This window comes from Geotrypetes seraphini, chromosome 12 (genome assembly GCF_902459505.1).
Source record: "Geotrypetes seraphini chromosome 12, aGeoSer1.1, whole genome shotgun sequence".
In the NCBI taxonomy this organism is placed as follows: domain Eukaryota; kingdom Metazoa; phylum Chordata; class Amphibia; order Gymnophiona; family Dermophiidae; genus Geotrypetes; species Geotrypetes seraphini.
The window spans coordinates 2,374,095-2,390,310 of record NC_047095.1 but is presented as its reverse complement, the minus strand read 5'-3'; the positions used below and the strand labels follow the sequence as shown (position 1 = coordinate 2,390,310).

At 42.6% G+C, this 16,216-nt stretch overlaps 1 protein-coding gene across 3 annotated transcripts in view; it reads right to left on the bottom strand.

Moving 5' to 3' along the window:
- SOAT1 (sterol O-acyltransferase 1) overlaps positions 1-16,216 on the bottom strand; it is a 178,112-nt gene that overhangs the window by 35,427 nt on the left and 126,469 nt on the right. For all 3 annotated transcript variants that reach the window (XM_033916375.1, XM_033916377.1, XM_033916376.1), the window contains exons 8-12: positions 8,602-8,680; positions 5,834-5,915; positions 5,516-5,561; positions 5,234-5,363; positions 4,744-4,841 (exon numbers count right to left, since the gene is read on the bottom strand). In XM_033916375.1, coding sequence (XP_033772266.1) covers positions 4,744-4,841; positions 5,234-5,363; positions 5,516-5,561; positions 5,834-5,915; positions 8,602-8,680 — 435 coding nt within the window. The remainder of the gene's footprint in view (positions 1-4,743; positions 4,842-5,233; positions 5,364-5,515; positions 5,562-5,833; positions 5,916-8,601; positions 8,681-16,216) is intronic.

Below are 16,216 nucleotides of genomic sequence, written 5' to 3'. Positions count from 1 at the left end.
AATTTGAGCCTAGGGCTGGATGAGCAGAGGCAGACAGCAATTCATAGGTTGCTGTGAAAACTATCTTTAATGCTGAGCCTACAACCTTTCTCTTAGAACCAATGAATGAATGTACACAGTATGTTATGAGCGGACAAAGAAATCATGTTTTTCTATTGCTGGGCCCATTCTCTGGAATGCCCTAACAGGCATATTGAGATTTTGTGGCAATCAGCTACATTTTTGAAAACTATTGAAAACTCATTTTTTTGCTCATGCATTTTTACACTAATTGTTCCCAACATTGAGCAGAATATGTGATTTTGTTGAGACAATGTATGATAAAATATATTGGACTCAATTTTGATGCATCTTATACAATCTTAATTTACCTTTATTTCTTATCAATTTTAAAATTCTCCCCTATCCTTTCCCTTCATTCTTCCCTCTGTTTTTAATTTTTTTTTTTAAATTGTAATTTTCTTCCACACTTCCCTTTTGTTTTATTCCTCCGTCCCTCCTTAGTATGTCTGTCCTTGTATTATCTCCCCTAGCAATGTCTTTACCCATTATTTATTTTTGATTTTAATTGTACAACGCTTTGAGATATATTATAAAGCATTTAATCAAATTTTAAATAAACTATAAACTATTGTTTTAACTCTTGTTCGCTGGAAGAATTATGAAACTTGTGTGTTTTAAAGCTTATGTATGTTGAATTGTGAGCCGCTGGGAGCGGATACCTACTGAGATCAACTAAAGGTGACTTTGTTTTGTAGCCCCGAGCTTCCCACAGCAGCGGCAGTGATTTCTTGGCAGCCCTACGGGCAGGCACTGCAAGAGACAGACCCCTGATGTCATTGGACCCATCTCCACCATATCTTTAAATTGAAACCGCAGCCGCAGGGCGTGGCCAAAGGGGCATGCCCAAAGGGGTATGTTTTGCCCCCTGGGAGCCCCTTGGAGCTGAGGAGCTGGAAGTAGGTTGTATTATTACTCTTATATTTTTAAATTGTATTGACATGGGGAAAAGGAAAATTAAACCTAAGAGCTCAACACCAGCTGTATCTGGCCCTATGGACAGACATTTGATATTATTAACTGATAATCCTTCTCAAATACCACTTAATATGGATTCTCCTAGCTCAGGAGCTTCAATCAGTCCCCTTGAAAGGACTCCTCCCCTTCATCCAGTATCATATGATAATAGGAATATAAATCCTATTATTTCTTCCGAATATGTGGTATCCTCCACTCAGACAAATAAACTAGTTTATACTGGAATACCTAAACCACTTGACTTTTCAGGAGCAGTGGAGGATCAACCACTATCGGAGGAAACACAAGATATTATCCTTAAAGATTTGTGGTTAGGTATTTCTAGAGTTGAAGGGTTTCTCAGGTCAATTGTGAAACAAACAGTGGATTTTTCAGTCTGTTTCTCATAAGTTTGATAATGTGGATACCAATTTAGGTTGTTTGGATAAATGATTGAATGTGGTGGAAACTCAATGTAACACACTTCAAGCTGTCTCAGTATCTGCCGTTAAGAATTCTATGGTGATATATTCTAAAATGGAATTAATGGAAACTATGTACAGAGGGAAGAATCTTCGCTTGGTTAACTTCCCAGTAACTCATTTATTATCTTCGGAAATTTTGTTAAGGAAATTTTTTAAAGAAATACTGGGGTTGCCCAAAGTGGAGACTAGGAGATATTAAACAATGGCTTAACTCAAATATGTTAGCCCTAAACGTACAAAAACCCAAAACATTATTTTTCCCTTGGAAAAAAGATATAAATCTAAATGCTCCATTTAACTCTAGACAATGTTCATTTAAATTCAGTAAGATCTCTAAAAATATTAGGAGTTACAATAGATGATAGGTTATCCTTCTATGAACACATTACGAATACAGTCAGAGCATGTTTCTTCAAATTGCGTATGATACGATCAATTGCCAAATTTTTAGAGCCAAAATCACTAAACATACTGATTCATTCATTAATAATTGTGAAACTCGACTATTGTAACTCACTATTAATAAATGTTACCCAAAAAGAGAAAAAACGTCTTCAGATAGTTCAGAATACAGCAATCAAATTAATACACAACCGCAAAAAATTTGACCATGTAACACCACTCTTGATCGAATCACATTGGCTCCCTATAACTCATCGTATTACTTTTAAAATCTTACTATTAGTTTTTAAAACATTACTTACAAATGAACCTCAATTCATTAATAGATTACTCATTCCATATAGTACTTCACGCTCATTAAGATCCACTGATCAAAAACTTCTAACGGTTCCATCATTAAAAGTTATTGGAACTCGTCGCACTGATATTTTCTCTGTTATAGCCCCACAATTATGGAACAGTTTACCCCAGTATCTTAGAATAGAAAGCGATCTGAAACAGTTTAAAAGCAGCTTAAAGAGTTTCCTTTTTAAAGATGCGTTTGATGTGTGAATTTTATTAAGGATTTTTATAAAAAATTTTACTTTTTTTATCTTTTTATTCCCCTGTGATTTCCCCTACCTGGTGTATTTTCCATTTATGTTCTCTTTAATATATACGATTGTAGTTCTTCCCTTTCTTTCCCCATGTGTCTGTTAGTTAGTCTGTTTGACTTTATGATAATGTATTAAATTTATGTATACGTTTATAATTACTCTGTTGTACCTACTTTTTATCTGTAAATCGCTTAGCAATTTAAATTAAGCAATTAAACAAGTTAAAAATAAACTTGAAACTCAAAAGAAAAAAGAATCCGCCCAGGAGGTGGACCACTTGGTGATAAATTAAATTAATTTGACAGAGTTTCTGGAAGATAGTCAGGATGTGATCAAGCATAGGTCCACTCTGGTGATAACATGCATGAGTGAGATAGATAAAATGTTAATTATGAAACTTTATTTTAAAAATAGGTTAACAAAGTTTTCCCTCCCTAATCCCACTTTCTTTCAACTCCTCGTGCCCTGACTCCACCAGGACCGCCCATAAATTAAAACTATCTTCCCCTTCCTACATGGTATTCTCCACGCAGGTAAACTGGGAAAATCACTTCTTTTCAAAATCACAGGTCTTTGGAATGACCTTACTATCCCGCTGCAGAACCTGAGCTCCCTCCATTTATTCCGCAAGCAACTAAAAACCTGGCTCTTCTCTAACATGTAATTTATTTTCCCTTACTTTTCCACTCGATTTATAAACTTATGTAAACCTTTTCCTACCCTTTCTCATTTTTAAGTTCTTGTAAACCATGCCGAGCTCTACTTCCGTGGAGATGATGCGGTATATAAACTTAAGGTTTAGTTTAGTTTAGTTAGAATTTTTCCAGATGTCTCTAGAGCTACGCAACTAAGAAGGAAATAATTTTTGAAATTGAAAGTTAGAGTTCTAGCTCTAGATGCATCTTTTTACCTAAAATTTCCATGTAAATGCCTTGTTAAATTACAAGATATTGAATATATTTTCAATTGCAACAATTTTTGAGTGCTAGAGAATAGAAGTGAGTTAAACAATAAAGTGGCTTTTAGTTTCACTACTGAGGAATAAGAGGATGTAATCAAGATCCAATATAGAGTAAGAAATGGCTTAGGATTCGCAAGGATAAATCGTGAGTCGTGAATCATTCAGTTCTTTCTTTATAATTTGTCTATTTGAGATAGTATCATGTTTCCCCTTTGTTGTGGGCTTGGAATAGTATCATGTTTCCCCTTTGTTGTGGGCTTGGAAAGGAATTGTTTCAAGGTTTCAAGGTTTATTCAATATTTGATTAATCGCCTATCGTAACTACTAAGCGATTTACATTTACAGAAAATACATAATAAAAGATTAACAAGAATATAATAAAATATTAAAATCAATTTAAAACAAACTAGACAAATTTGGACAGGAAACATTGGGAAAGAAGGGGAAGAAATACAATTTATAATAGGAAAGGGGGGATAAATAAGGGTAAATACACAGAATGGATGGGAAAACAAAATTGTGTATGAATGTTTGAATATTGTAAAAACTTGTGGTAGATTCCTTTTTTTCTTGGTATTGTCTGATATTGTAATTATTAAATTTATAAATTAAAAAAAAAGAATTGTGAGCCGCTTTGGCTAAAAGCGGAATATACATGTTTTAAATAAATAAATAAAATAAACCAGGCTTACTGAGGGTTAGGCACTAGGCCAGCATTCCTCTCCTCAAGGGTCATCTGTGGAGTCTGATCTCTTAAGAAAAATAATGATGGGAAGGCACTAAAAGATCAAGAAATTTGACACGCTGAAGAGAATATTTAAGAGACAGCTTCTCAGCTCCTCGGAAAAGAAGAACTGCAGGTTCCATAAGCCAACGGCAGGTGGGAAGGCACTGGCATGCACACAGTACAGGCACTGCCTTAAAAGATTTTAAATGATAGGGTCCGTATCGGGTTCTATGGATGAAGTTATCCAGAAGTGAGAATTTAATGCTTGCTTGTCCTTGGAAAAGCAGTTTTAGGAGTTCTTGCATGGGGTTTGAAATTAATTCAGGAATTTGCTTACACAAAACAAAAAAAAATCTGTGGTCATTCCCTAAATAACATTCTAGATGTCTTGTCTTTCTTTTTGTAAATATTTGTTTTAACTGCTAAATCCTTAATAAAATATTCTAAAGGCCACCGTTTCTCTGTGATCGGAGGAAAGGGGTCTCAAAGACAGAACTGCAGACCATCACTTTACAGGGAAAGCAAGAATGATCTAGTAAAGTTCGGTTTTGTTACCTTGTAAAACATCCGATCAGCAAAGCGCAGCATTTCAGCAAAGGCATTGAGCCAGCAATGGAGGAAGGCAAAGAAGGCCAGTAATAACGCCAATACACCTGGAAAGGAAAAGAGGGATTAATTAAAACTCAAATACACAACTCAGACCAGGCCATTTCTCTTCCCACTCCTACCAACACAACTCATCAGTTTCCTCTTCCCCATTCATTCCCCTCCAGGATTCTCTCTATTACTCTTCTTCACCAGACCCAACATAAGGGAAGAGCTCCAGCAGGATTTCACTGTGTCATGGAACAGACTTCTTATTAGAGTTCCTGGAAAGTGCTAACATTTTTTGATTTGCTTCATATAGGAGGTGTTCCAACAGGGCTATATGTGCCAGCTGGACTTTTATTTGCATTACATGTAAGTTGCAACGATATCTTAGTTGGCACAAGCAGCATCCTATTACAGGAGATGAGCATTAAACTGCAGATATCCAAATTCCCACCTGGCAAGATGGAGTTGAAGATGCAAAGGACGAGCACCCGCAGGTTGAAAGGCTCCTGGCTGATGTTATGGAACAGAGGAATGCAGAGTCGCACAAACATATAATAAGCATAGAAGAGGCAGCCAAGTACCTACAGTATAAGAGGAAATGAGTTTAGTGGCTACAGCTTAAATGGAATTCTTTTTAAAGAGAGTTATGCACATACATGGCATATTAGGAGCAAAGTATCTGAGCCCGGATAAACAAAATGTCAGAATAATAAAAAGCAGCAATCCTGCACACCTGAGCAAATTTGGTGAGAACATAATGCCATCGAATGCTGGGATTCCTAAAAAGGAAAGAAAAACACTTTACTTGAAACTCTTTATTTTATATATCTTTAAAGCAATACTAGTTACATAAGGGTCATTAACTCCTCCATACTGTAAAGGAGCTTAGTAACAGCCAAAAAGGACAAGAAGTGACCTGAGATCATAGCTCAGTCCCTGCAATTTGATCATAGTCAACAAAACAAAAAACGGATTTATGAATATGCAAGAATTACACCCCTTCTGCTTAGTGAGAAACCAGCAGCCCCCGAGGCCAGAGGAAAGCTCTTACCTAGGATAGCTGTCTCTGTAGATGAGTGTGGGAGCAAAGAGAAAGTACAAGTAACTCGTGACCTTAGGCGTCGGCACAAAGGCTAAAGAGAGAAAAAGGAATTCTTAGTTTATGAGAATGGCAAGAACTGCTAACCCAACATAGCTATAGTTTCACTATATCCTACATCATAGAGATCAAACTACTATCTGATATAAAAAAGCATTGCTATAGAAACAAAGCATTATTTATACAATGTAATTACTACAAAATACTCATCCTGCATTGGAAATTCAGTGGCAACAAGATTACCGTATTTTCGCGGATATAACGCGCGCGTTATACGTGATTTTACGTACCGCGCATACCCCTCGCGCGTTATATGCCTGAGCGCGGTATACAAAAGTTTTTAAACATAGTTCCCACCCCGCCCGACGCCCGATTCACCCCCCCAGCAGGACCGCTCGCACCCCCACCCCGAACGACCGCTCGCACGCGCTCCCACCCGCACCCGCATCCACGATCGGAGCAAGAGGGAGCCCAAGCCCTCTTGCCCGGCCGACTCCCCGACGTCCGATACATCCCCCCCCCGGCAGGACCACTCGCACCCTCACCCCGAAGGACCGCCGACTCCCCAACAATATCGGGCCAGGAGGGAGCCCAAACCCTCCTGGCCACGGCGACCCCCTAACCCCACCCCGCACTCCATTACGGGCAGGAGGGATCCCAGGCCCTCCTGCCCTCGACGCAAACCCCCCCCCCCCAACGCCCGCCCCCCCCCCCCAAGAACCTCCGCCCGTCCCCCAGCCGACCCGCGACCCCCCTGGCCGACCCCCACGACACCCCCACCCGCCTTCCCCGTACTTTGTGTAGTTGGGCCAGAAGGGAGCCCAAACCCTCCTGGCCACGGCGACCCCCTAACCCCACCCCGCACTACATTACGGGCAGGAGGGATCCCAGGCCCTCCTGCCCTCGACGCAAACCCCCCTCCCTCCAACGACCGCCCCCCCCCAAGAACCTCCGACCGACCCGCGACCCCCCTGGCCGACCCCCCCACCCCCCTTCCCCGTACCTTTGGAAGTTGGCCGGACAGACGGGAGCCAAACCCGCCTGTCCGGCAGGCAGCCAACGAAGGAATGAGGCCGGATTGGCCCATCCGTCCTAAAGCTCCGCCTACTGGTGGGGCCTAAGGCGCGTGGGCCAATCAGAATAGGCCCTGGAGCCTTAGGTCCCACCTGGGGGCGCGGCCTGAGACACATGGTCGGGTTTGGCCCATGTGCCTCAGGCCGCGCCCCCAGGTGGGACCTAAGGCTCCAGGGCCTATTCTGATTGGCCCACGCGCCTTAGGCCCCACCAGTAGGCGGAGCTTTAGGACGGATGGGCCAATCCGGCCTCATTCCTTCATTGGCTGCCTGCCGGACAGGCGGGTTTGGCTCCCGTCTGTCCGGCCAACTTCCAAAGGTACGGGGAAGGGGGGTGGGGGGGTCGGCCAGGGGGGTCGCGGGTCGGTCGGAGGTTCTTGGGGGGGGGGGCGGTCGTTGGAGGGGGGGGGGTTTGCGTCGAGGGCAGGAGGGCCTGGGATCCCTCCTGCCCGTAATGTAGTGCGGGGGGGGGTTAGGGGGTCGCCGTGGCCAGGAGGGTTTGGGCTCCCTTCTGGCCCAACTACACAAAGTACGGGGAAGGCGGGTGGGGGTGTCGTGGGGGTCGGCCAGGGGGGTCGCGGGTCGGCTGGGGGACGGGCGGAGGTTCTTGGGTGGGGGCGGTCGTTGGGGGGAGGGGGTTTGCGTCGAGGGCAGGAGGGCCTGGGATCCCTCCTGCCCGTAATGTAGTGCGGGGTGGGGTTAGGGGGTCGCCGTGGCCAGGAGGATTTGGGCTCCCTCCTGGCCCAATATTGTCGGGGAGTCGGCGGTCCTTCGGGGTGGGGGTGCGAGTGGTCCTGCCGAGGGGGGAGAAGAATCGGACGTCGAGGGGGGGCATCAGGCTTTCAGGATGGGGACAGGACTTCAAGGGGGGACAGGTAGATCTTCAAGGGGGACAGGCAGACCTTCAAGGGGGACAGGACTTCAAGGGGGGACAGGCAGACCTTCAAGGGGGGACAGGACTTCAAGGGGGCCAGGCACGGAGAGGCGGGGCAGTGCACCGAAAGTCAGGGCGGGTGAACGGTGAGTCGGGGCAACCAGAGGAGAGTCGGGGCAGTGCACCGAAAGTCAGGGTGAGTCGGGGCAACCAGATGAGAGTCGGGGAGGGCGAAAGGAGAGTCGGGGTGGCCAGAGGAGAGTCGGGCAGCATGCGCGTTATATGCCTGAGCGCGGTATAGAAAAGTTTTTGTACATATCATCGTGATTTCTGCGCGCTATACCCCTGTGCGCGTTTTACAATGGTGCGCGTTATATCCGCGAAAATACGGTAAAGCATGCTGAAACCATTGTAATGGGGGGAAGCCTGAAGATCAGCTGCATTGCGGAGATCTCAGTGTGAGCAAGTCACATATGGAGGGGGAAGCAGCAACCCAAAGAAATGCAGATGCTGAACCAACCTTGCTAATGCGGTGTGCAATAAGGAAGGTATAGAGATTTTGGACTGAATAGGCATGCAGAAAAAAATATGCTGTACTGTAGACATTTCCAAATTGATTGGAAACATGAATATTTTCTATGCTTGTGATTTACCCACAGTGGCAGACAAATCAAGGTCCAAGGAATTAATACCACTAGACTACTCTACACAGCAGGAGACCAGCTACAGGGCTTCTTACAACATACATCTTTTCTGATGGCCTTCTCACTTACTTGATTTCTCCTTTGCAGACGCTAACACCCGGGGAACATTCTCTCGGACAAAAGAATGTACCTTCATAAAGAAACGAATCTGTCAATAGACCAGAGAGGAAGGATCTATGAATGAAGTACCTTAGTAAAACAGTATGCAACGCAAGGTCAGTGCTACTGTTCCATTGTCCACTACCCTAACAAAGTTAAAAGATAAAATGTTTCTAGAGAAACAAAACTATTTATAAGAATATTCCTTACAACTACAATAACGCTTTCTCAAAGTCTGATTATGTTTCATCCTATCAAAGTATATTTCCATGAAAGAAGTTGATCTAATCTAAAAAATCATCAACTGTGAAAAATTCATTGACCCCCTATGTGTTTCGTTTGTCTGTTTTGATTAGATTGTAAGCTCTATTGAGCAGGGATTGTCTCTTACATGTTTAATATACAGCAGCACTATAGAAATGGTTTATGGTTTGTTTATTTATAATCCACCTTTTACAAGGCGAAGTACAACATAAACATTTCAGACATCTTAAAAAAATAAAAATATACATCATACCCAACATAAAATCAAACTAAAATACCAGCCTGACAAAAATAGCAGCACCAATCACTTCTCCTACACCAAAAGTCATTCTCAAGCAACCTAATACAACTCGGGCTTTCAACGACCAACATCTCATACTATGTATTTCTTACAAAACAGATGCCTTTTCAACAATTTCTTAAAGGCATCCAAATCTTTTTGATGTTTAATGTAAGACGGGAGTCTATTCCACTCTTCTGGACCACAACATGAAAATGCCCCCACTCTTACAGCCTGCAGACTCAGCTTTTTTCTTGATGAAATCGTCAGGTCATGTTGTGTTGCTGAGCACAGCTTTTGCAACCCAATGTAAGGAAATACACTGTCCATCAGATATTGCGGGACACACCCTTGTATACTCAGGTAAACCAGCAGTAATAGTTTATACTTAATTCTGAACTCAATTTTCAGCCAATAAAGCTTGATATAATAATCTGTTACATGTTAATTTTTCTGGAGCCGGAATAACACCCTGATAACGGAGTTTTGTGCTATCTGTAAAGCTTTCAACACCACCCCCGGAACACCTAACAGTACCACACTACAGTAATCAAATACAGACAACAGTAGCGCCTGGAGTGATCAGTAGTAGTAATTTCAGTGTGAAATTTAATTTCTTGACTGTGAAACCTTAATGAAACAAAATTCTAATTTAGAGACACAAGGAAATCAAACAACTTGTTCAAGATCATACACAGCCCTAGCAGAAGGGGTCTTAAACTCATGTTTTAATTATTCTTACAATATGAATCAGTCTTTTAAAGTGACAGTACACTTTTGTACTATCCATACTGGGCTCCTTGGATGACGTCACAAACATGTGAGAATATACTGCCTGCCTGTCCTACGATAATTCAATTAACAATCATTTTATTTTTTGGTCTCCTGTGGGTTTAGCCTTTTAAACTGATGTTTACTGTATATTTATTGTGCTATGGCCCAATGTTATTTTTTTGGTTTAATATCAAGTGTAGAGCCTGTGTGTACTACAGAACCTCTTCAAAAGAACAACCAGTGATTAGGCTTAACTTTCGTCACATGCTCTTGGAAACAGCCTTGCTCAACAGAATCAGAATCTATGCTACACAAAATGTGCCATTAGCACTAATCAGATCCAGTGAGCATGAGGCAATTTGTACTATCAAGGCTGTAGAGTTTCAAAGGAATAGAGAAATAAATAGGTCAAGGAAAGTTGTAGATGATGCCTTTCCACTGAATTACCTTTTGTGACTAGCTTTTGAAAGTTTAAGACTCCTTCTATAGGGGACAGTGGGATATGGGCTAAAGATGATGATACCTGAATACATAGAACCTAGATAGTATGAGTAGTATTACTGAGTTATTACAATAAATCGGGCAATGTAATTACCTAAGGGTAAGAACATTTCTATAAAGCACCCTATAATTTACTTTTGTATTTGGGCATCATTTAGAGCAGGGGTGCCCACACTTTTTGGGCTTGCGAGCTACTTTTAAAATGACCAAGTCAAAATGATCTACCAACAATAAAATTAAAAAAAAACACAACGCACACTGTACGCATAGAAAATGTTAATTATCATTCCTATTCCAGGGTTTTTCAAAGAGGTCAAAGCAGATGACTCTATGCACTATCACCTCAGTAACAACCATACAAAAATAGACAAATATACCCCCCTCCCTTTTTACTAAACCACGATAGCAGTTTTTAGAGCGCAGGGAGCTGCGCTGAATGCCCAGCGCTGCTCTCGACGCTCATAGGCTCCCTGCGCTAAAAAACTCTATTGCGGTTTAGTAAAAGGGGACCTTAGTGTAAAATATAGACAGCAGATATAAATTGAGACACATTTTGATCACTAAATTTAAAATAAAATCATTTTTCCTACCTTGTCTGGTGATTTCATGAGTCTCTGGTTGCACTTTCTTCTGACTGTGCATCCAGTCTTTCTTCCCTTCTTTCAGCCTGTATGCTTCCTCTCCTCCACACCTCATTCCCTCCCCCAACTTTTCCTTCCTCTCCCCTGCCCTTTCTTTCTCTCTGCCTCCCTTTCCTTTTTTTCTGTTTCTCTTCTTTCCTTCTGTCTCCCTGCCTGCCCTTTTTCTTTCTTTCTTTCTCCCTGCCCTCCCCCAAGACACTGCCACTGCCATCGGGGACCCAAACTGCCATCGGGGACCCAAACTGCCATCGGGGACCAGGACCAAACCGCCACCAATAACAGGCCCGAAAGCCGACGCCAATAACACGCCCAAAAGCCGACGCCGCCCCAACCTCTCCCTGCTTCGGCCGACCAGCATCGCGAGGAACTGTTGGGGGAAATGCTGCCGGGTCCTGCCTTCGCGGAAACAGAAAGTAGGCAGGACCCGGCAGCAAGAAGAGGAAATGCTTCACTAACATGTCTCCCGCCTTAGCCCGTAGCGAACGCTTGCTTCAGGGCTCTCAACATGTGTGTGCAGGCTTCCCTTCTCCCCCCCCCTCCCCGGACATAACTTCCGGTTTCGGAGGGAAGAGAAGAGAAGCCTGCACGCACACGTTAGAGCCCGGAGCATAAGTTCGCTAGGGGCTGAAATCTCCAAGCCGGTTTTTTTGGGGGTTTTTTTAATGTTCAGCAGCGGCAGATGACAGCTGGGCGGACCGCCCAGCTAAAAGGCCCTAGGGAGAACACTGGAGAGGAAGGCTGATCGGCCCGTAGATCAGGACGGCAACACGAGTGCAATCGACTCGAGTTGCCTTCCTGAGCTACTGGTCGATCGCGATCGACGCGTTGGGCACCCCTGATTTAGAGCTTTCTGTAGCAACAATGAAGTGAGTAAACATAAACATAAGTAAACTTAAGAACCGCCATCTCCGGATCAGATCTTCAGTCCATCAAGTCCGGTGATCCGCACACATGGAGGCCCATCCAGGTGTACACCTGGTGTAATTTTAGTCACCCATATCCCTCTATGCCTCTCGTAAGGAAATGTGCATCTAGTTTGCTTTTAAATCCTAGGACGGTGGATTCCGCAATAATCTCCTCTGGGAGAGCATTCCAGGTGTCCACCACTCGCTGCCTGAAGTAGAACTTCCTGATATTTGTCCTGGACTTGTCCCTCCCCAGCTTCAGTCCATGTCCTCTTGTCCGTGTCATATTGGACATTGTAAATAACTTATTTTCCTGCTCTATTTTGTCGATTCCTTTCAGTATTTTGAACGTCTCGATCATATCCCCTCGCAGTCTTCTCTTCCCAAGGGAGAACAATCCCAGTCTCCTAAGTCGTTCCTCGTATTCCAAGTTCTCCATACCTTTTACCAGCTTCGTTGTTCGTGTCTGCACCCTCTCCAGCAGTTTTATATCCTTCTTTAGGTTGGGAGACCAATGTTGGACACAGTATTCCAAGTGTGGTCTGACCATTGCTCTATAAAGCGGCATTATAACCCTCTCCGATCTGCTCGTGATTCCCTTCTTTATTATGCCTAACATTCTATTTGCTTTCTTTGCTGCTGCCGCGCATTGTGCTGACGGTTTCAGGGTCCTATCTATCAGTATACCCAGGCAGATATTCTCACATATGGGTGACGTCATCCACGGAGCCCCGATGCAGACAACTGCAAAAGCATTTTTGCTTGAAGAACTTTAGAAAGTTTGCGACTGACCGTACTGCGCATGGCGAGTGCTTTCTCGCCCAACGTAGGGCGCACATCTCCTCAGTTCATATAGCCAGCTAAGAAGCCAACCAGGGGAGGTAGGTGGGTTGTAAGAATATCTGCCTGCTATCTCTGGATAACACCTATTACGGTAAGTAAATGTACTTTATCCCAGGATAAGCAGGCAGCACATTCTCATGTATGGGTGACCTCCAAGCTAACATTACATTACATTACATTACAGATTTCTATTCCGCCATTACCTTTTGGTTCAAAGCGGATTACAAAAAGAGTTTTGGAAGAAGGGTTACAACATTAGATCAGAGAAGGTTTCCAAGAGAGGGAAAAGTAGGATCTGGGGTTAGGGAGGGGATGGTAAGAGGGGGGTTAAGTTTTATCATGGTATTAAGCTTAATTAAGGGATTTCTTGAAGAGTATAGTTTTTATTTCCTTTCTGAACATCTTGTAGTCTGGGGTTGTTGTCAATAGGTTGGAGACTTGGTTGTCTATCTTCGCTGCCTGAGTGGCCAGTAGTCCGTTGTATAGTTTTTTTCCGTTTTACTTCTTTGATTGGGGCTAAGTGAATGGGGTGTGTGTTTTTCTATGCCTGGTAGAGGTGGTTTGGATGAGGCGGTCGTTTAGGTAGGTTGGGCTGTCTCCATTTATAGTTTTAAATAGTATACAGTAGAATTTAAATTGTATTCTTTCCTGGATTGGAAGCCAATGAGAATTGATGAATGCCTCAGTAATGTTATCATGTTTTTTCAATGAATAGACGAGTCTCAGAGCTGTACTCTGAATTGTCTGTAGTTATTTAATCATTATTGCAGGGCAGGGGAGGTAGAGGATGTTGCAATAGTCTAGGATACTTAGGATTAGAGATTGTACTAGGAGCTAACCAGAATGGGATGGTGGGTGTGTTGGCGTTTAGGAGAATAAATTTTGTAATACTATTTAGCCAAAATGGCCATCCCATCTGGAAAAGGAATCCAGAAAGTAATGAGAAGTAAAGGTATGAACCGGGACCAAGTAGCAGCTTTGCATATTTCATCCACAGGAGTGAATCTAAGGAAAGCCACTGAAACTGCCATAGCTCTAACTTTGTGGGCTGTGACTTGACCCTCCAGTTGCAGCCCAGCCTGAGCATAACAAAATGAGACGCAAAAAGCCAACCAGCTGGAAATTGTCCTCTTGGAAACTGGATGTCCCAACTTGTTAGGATCAATGGGGAGTTGAAATAGAAGGGAGAACTAAGGTTGTCTGAGGAAGGGAGTGGCAAAGTGCAAGGTTACCTGGATTAGAGCAGAGGTGTGTCCTGTAGGTTGAGACCACTGGGTTGATAAGAGTCCACTGTAGGATTCTGAGATGGAGATGTACAAACACAGTGACATGTACTGTGCAGGATATGTGGTTGAGAAGCCGTAGAACTTGATGTGCTGTTATATGTGGTAGGTTGGAGACTATTGTTTTAATATTTTATTTTACTTTAATTGTCTATTGGCACAGGTGAATCAGATTGCCAACTATCTGCTGTGGTTGAAAAGCTCAACCCTGAGTCGTGTCTAAGAGAGCTCCAATGAATTCCAGCCTCTGAGGGATGAAGATATGACTTTTGGTTGTTGACAGCAAAGCCTATCAGCTCTAGGAGATGAACAGTAGAAATGATGACATACTGAGCAAATTGTGATGATGAAGCCTTTATCAACCAGTCATCCAAACAGAGAAAGATGTGAAATACCCATGAGCGAAGGTTTGCCACAACAACAACCACAAGACATTTTGTGAACACTCAAGGAATTGAAGCAGGTCCAAATGGTAGAACATTGCACTGGAGTGTCGAGGGTCTATGCAAAATTGGAGATACTTTCTGTGGGAAAGTAGGATGGATATGTGAGTATAAGTTTCTTTGAGATCAAGAGAGCAAAGTCAATTGTGTTTGTTTAGGAGAGACAGAAGAGTGCCCAGAGAGATCATACAAGCTTCTCCTTCAGCAAGAATTTGTTGAGTCTCCGGAGACTGAGAATTGGTCAAGACCTCTATTTTATTTTTGAATCAGAAAACACTTGGAGTAAAACTCCCAGCCCCTCTCCTGCAGAGGAACAGGTTCTATTGTGTTTAGCTGGTGAAGGCTGCAAATTCTTTGTGAAGTAGGGTCTTCTGAGGGAATTGAAGAGACTCTCTTGGTAAGCAGTTTGGAAATTTTCTTAGTAAGTGTAGGGTATAGCCCTGAGATACTACCTGAGAAACTCACTGATCTGATGTAATGATGGTGAAATTGGAGTAATCTGCCTGCTATGGGAAGATTTTGAAGTAGAGAAATGCCGGCAATGCTCTTTAAGGAGTCAAAAGGTTTCTGTGATAGCTGTCATCTCGAGTGGGACCACTGAGTAGGAATTCTAAATGTAGATGAAGAAGGCTGGTTGTAGTGATGTTTAGTGTTATAATAGAACATCTAGAAGTGGTGGATGATGAGGAAGGCTGAGAAGTTTATGTTTTAGATAAGAGTTGTTATAGTGTCATTATGTTTTTTCAATCTTATCTGGAGTTTCCTCAGTTTTTCATCAAATAGATCAACACCTTTGCAAGAGACATTGGAAAGTTGCTTCTATACAGAAAGTTCAAGCTCTGAGACAGAGAGCCAAGCTATCCTGCACATTGCAATAGCTATTGCAGAGGTTCTGGAAGAAAAAAAGCATCAAATGCATTGAAAGCTGCTCAAGCCATGAACTTTCTAGTTGTAAGTAAGTTTTTTGCAATTTCTTAGAAATGTTTTAATTGATCTGAAGGAAAATACTGCTCAAAATCTGAATATTTTCGAGTAAAGATTTAAAGTAAATTGACATATAAAACTGATAGCCCATACTTCTATTGAGATACATAGTAAATTGAAATATATACTATTCTGGCATCTTTTCCTGGAAGAGCAGAAGCTTAAGACTGTGAACTGTGAAAAGGCTTGAGGGCAAACTCCACAACTAGTGAGTGATGGTGTTGTAATTGAGTTCTGTCAAATCTTGGGCATATTTGTATTCTGTACATAGTGTCTTTTTCTAGAAGCATCTTATACTGATAGAGGATTCTCCAAGTTCTTAAATAAAGTATTCTTCATGATCTTGTATACTTGACCTTGTATTTGTGTACATGACCTTAATGTACTCATTTGGTTGAGTTTCAAAGTCAATAAGTTCAAACAGCTTAGATTGAAGTTCCTAATCTGTCTCCATCTTGATGGGTAGCATATGTCCCATTTGCCAGATGAATCCAGAAAAAGGGAGACTTTCTGGTAGAGATGTGCATTGTCTAGGAGAAGGATCTGAAGGCATTCTGTAAGATTCTTCTGCTGAAAATCCAAGAAATAACTCATCTGAGTGGATAGAGATGTTTGAATCAGATTCTTCAAAGTATTCTCGCCTAGATAAATTTGGAAGTGTGCATTG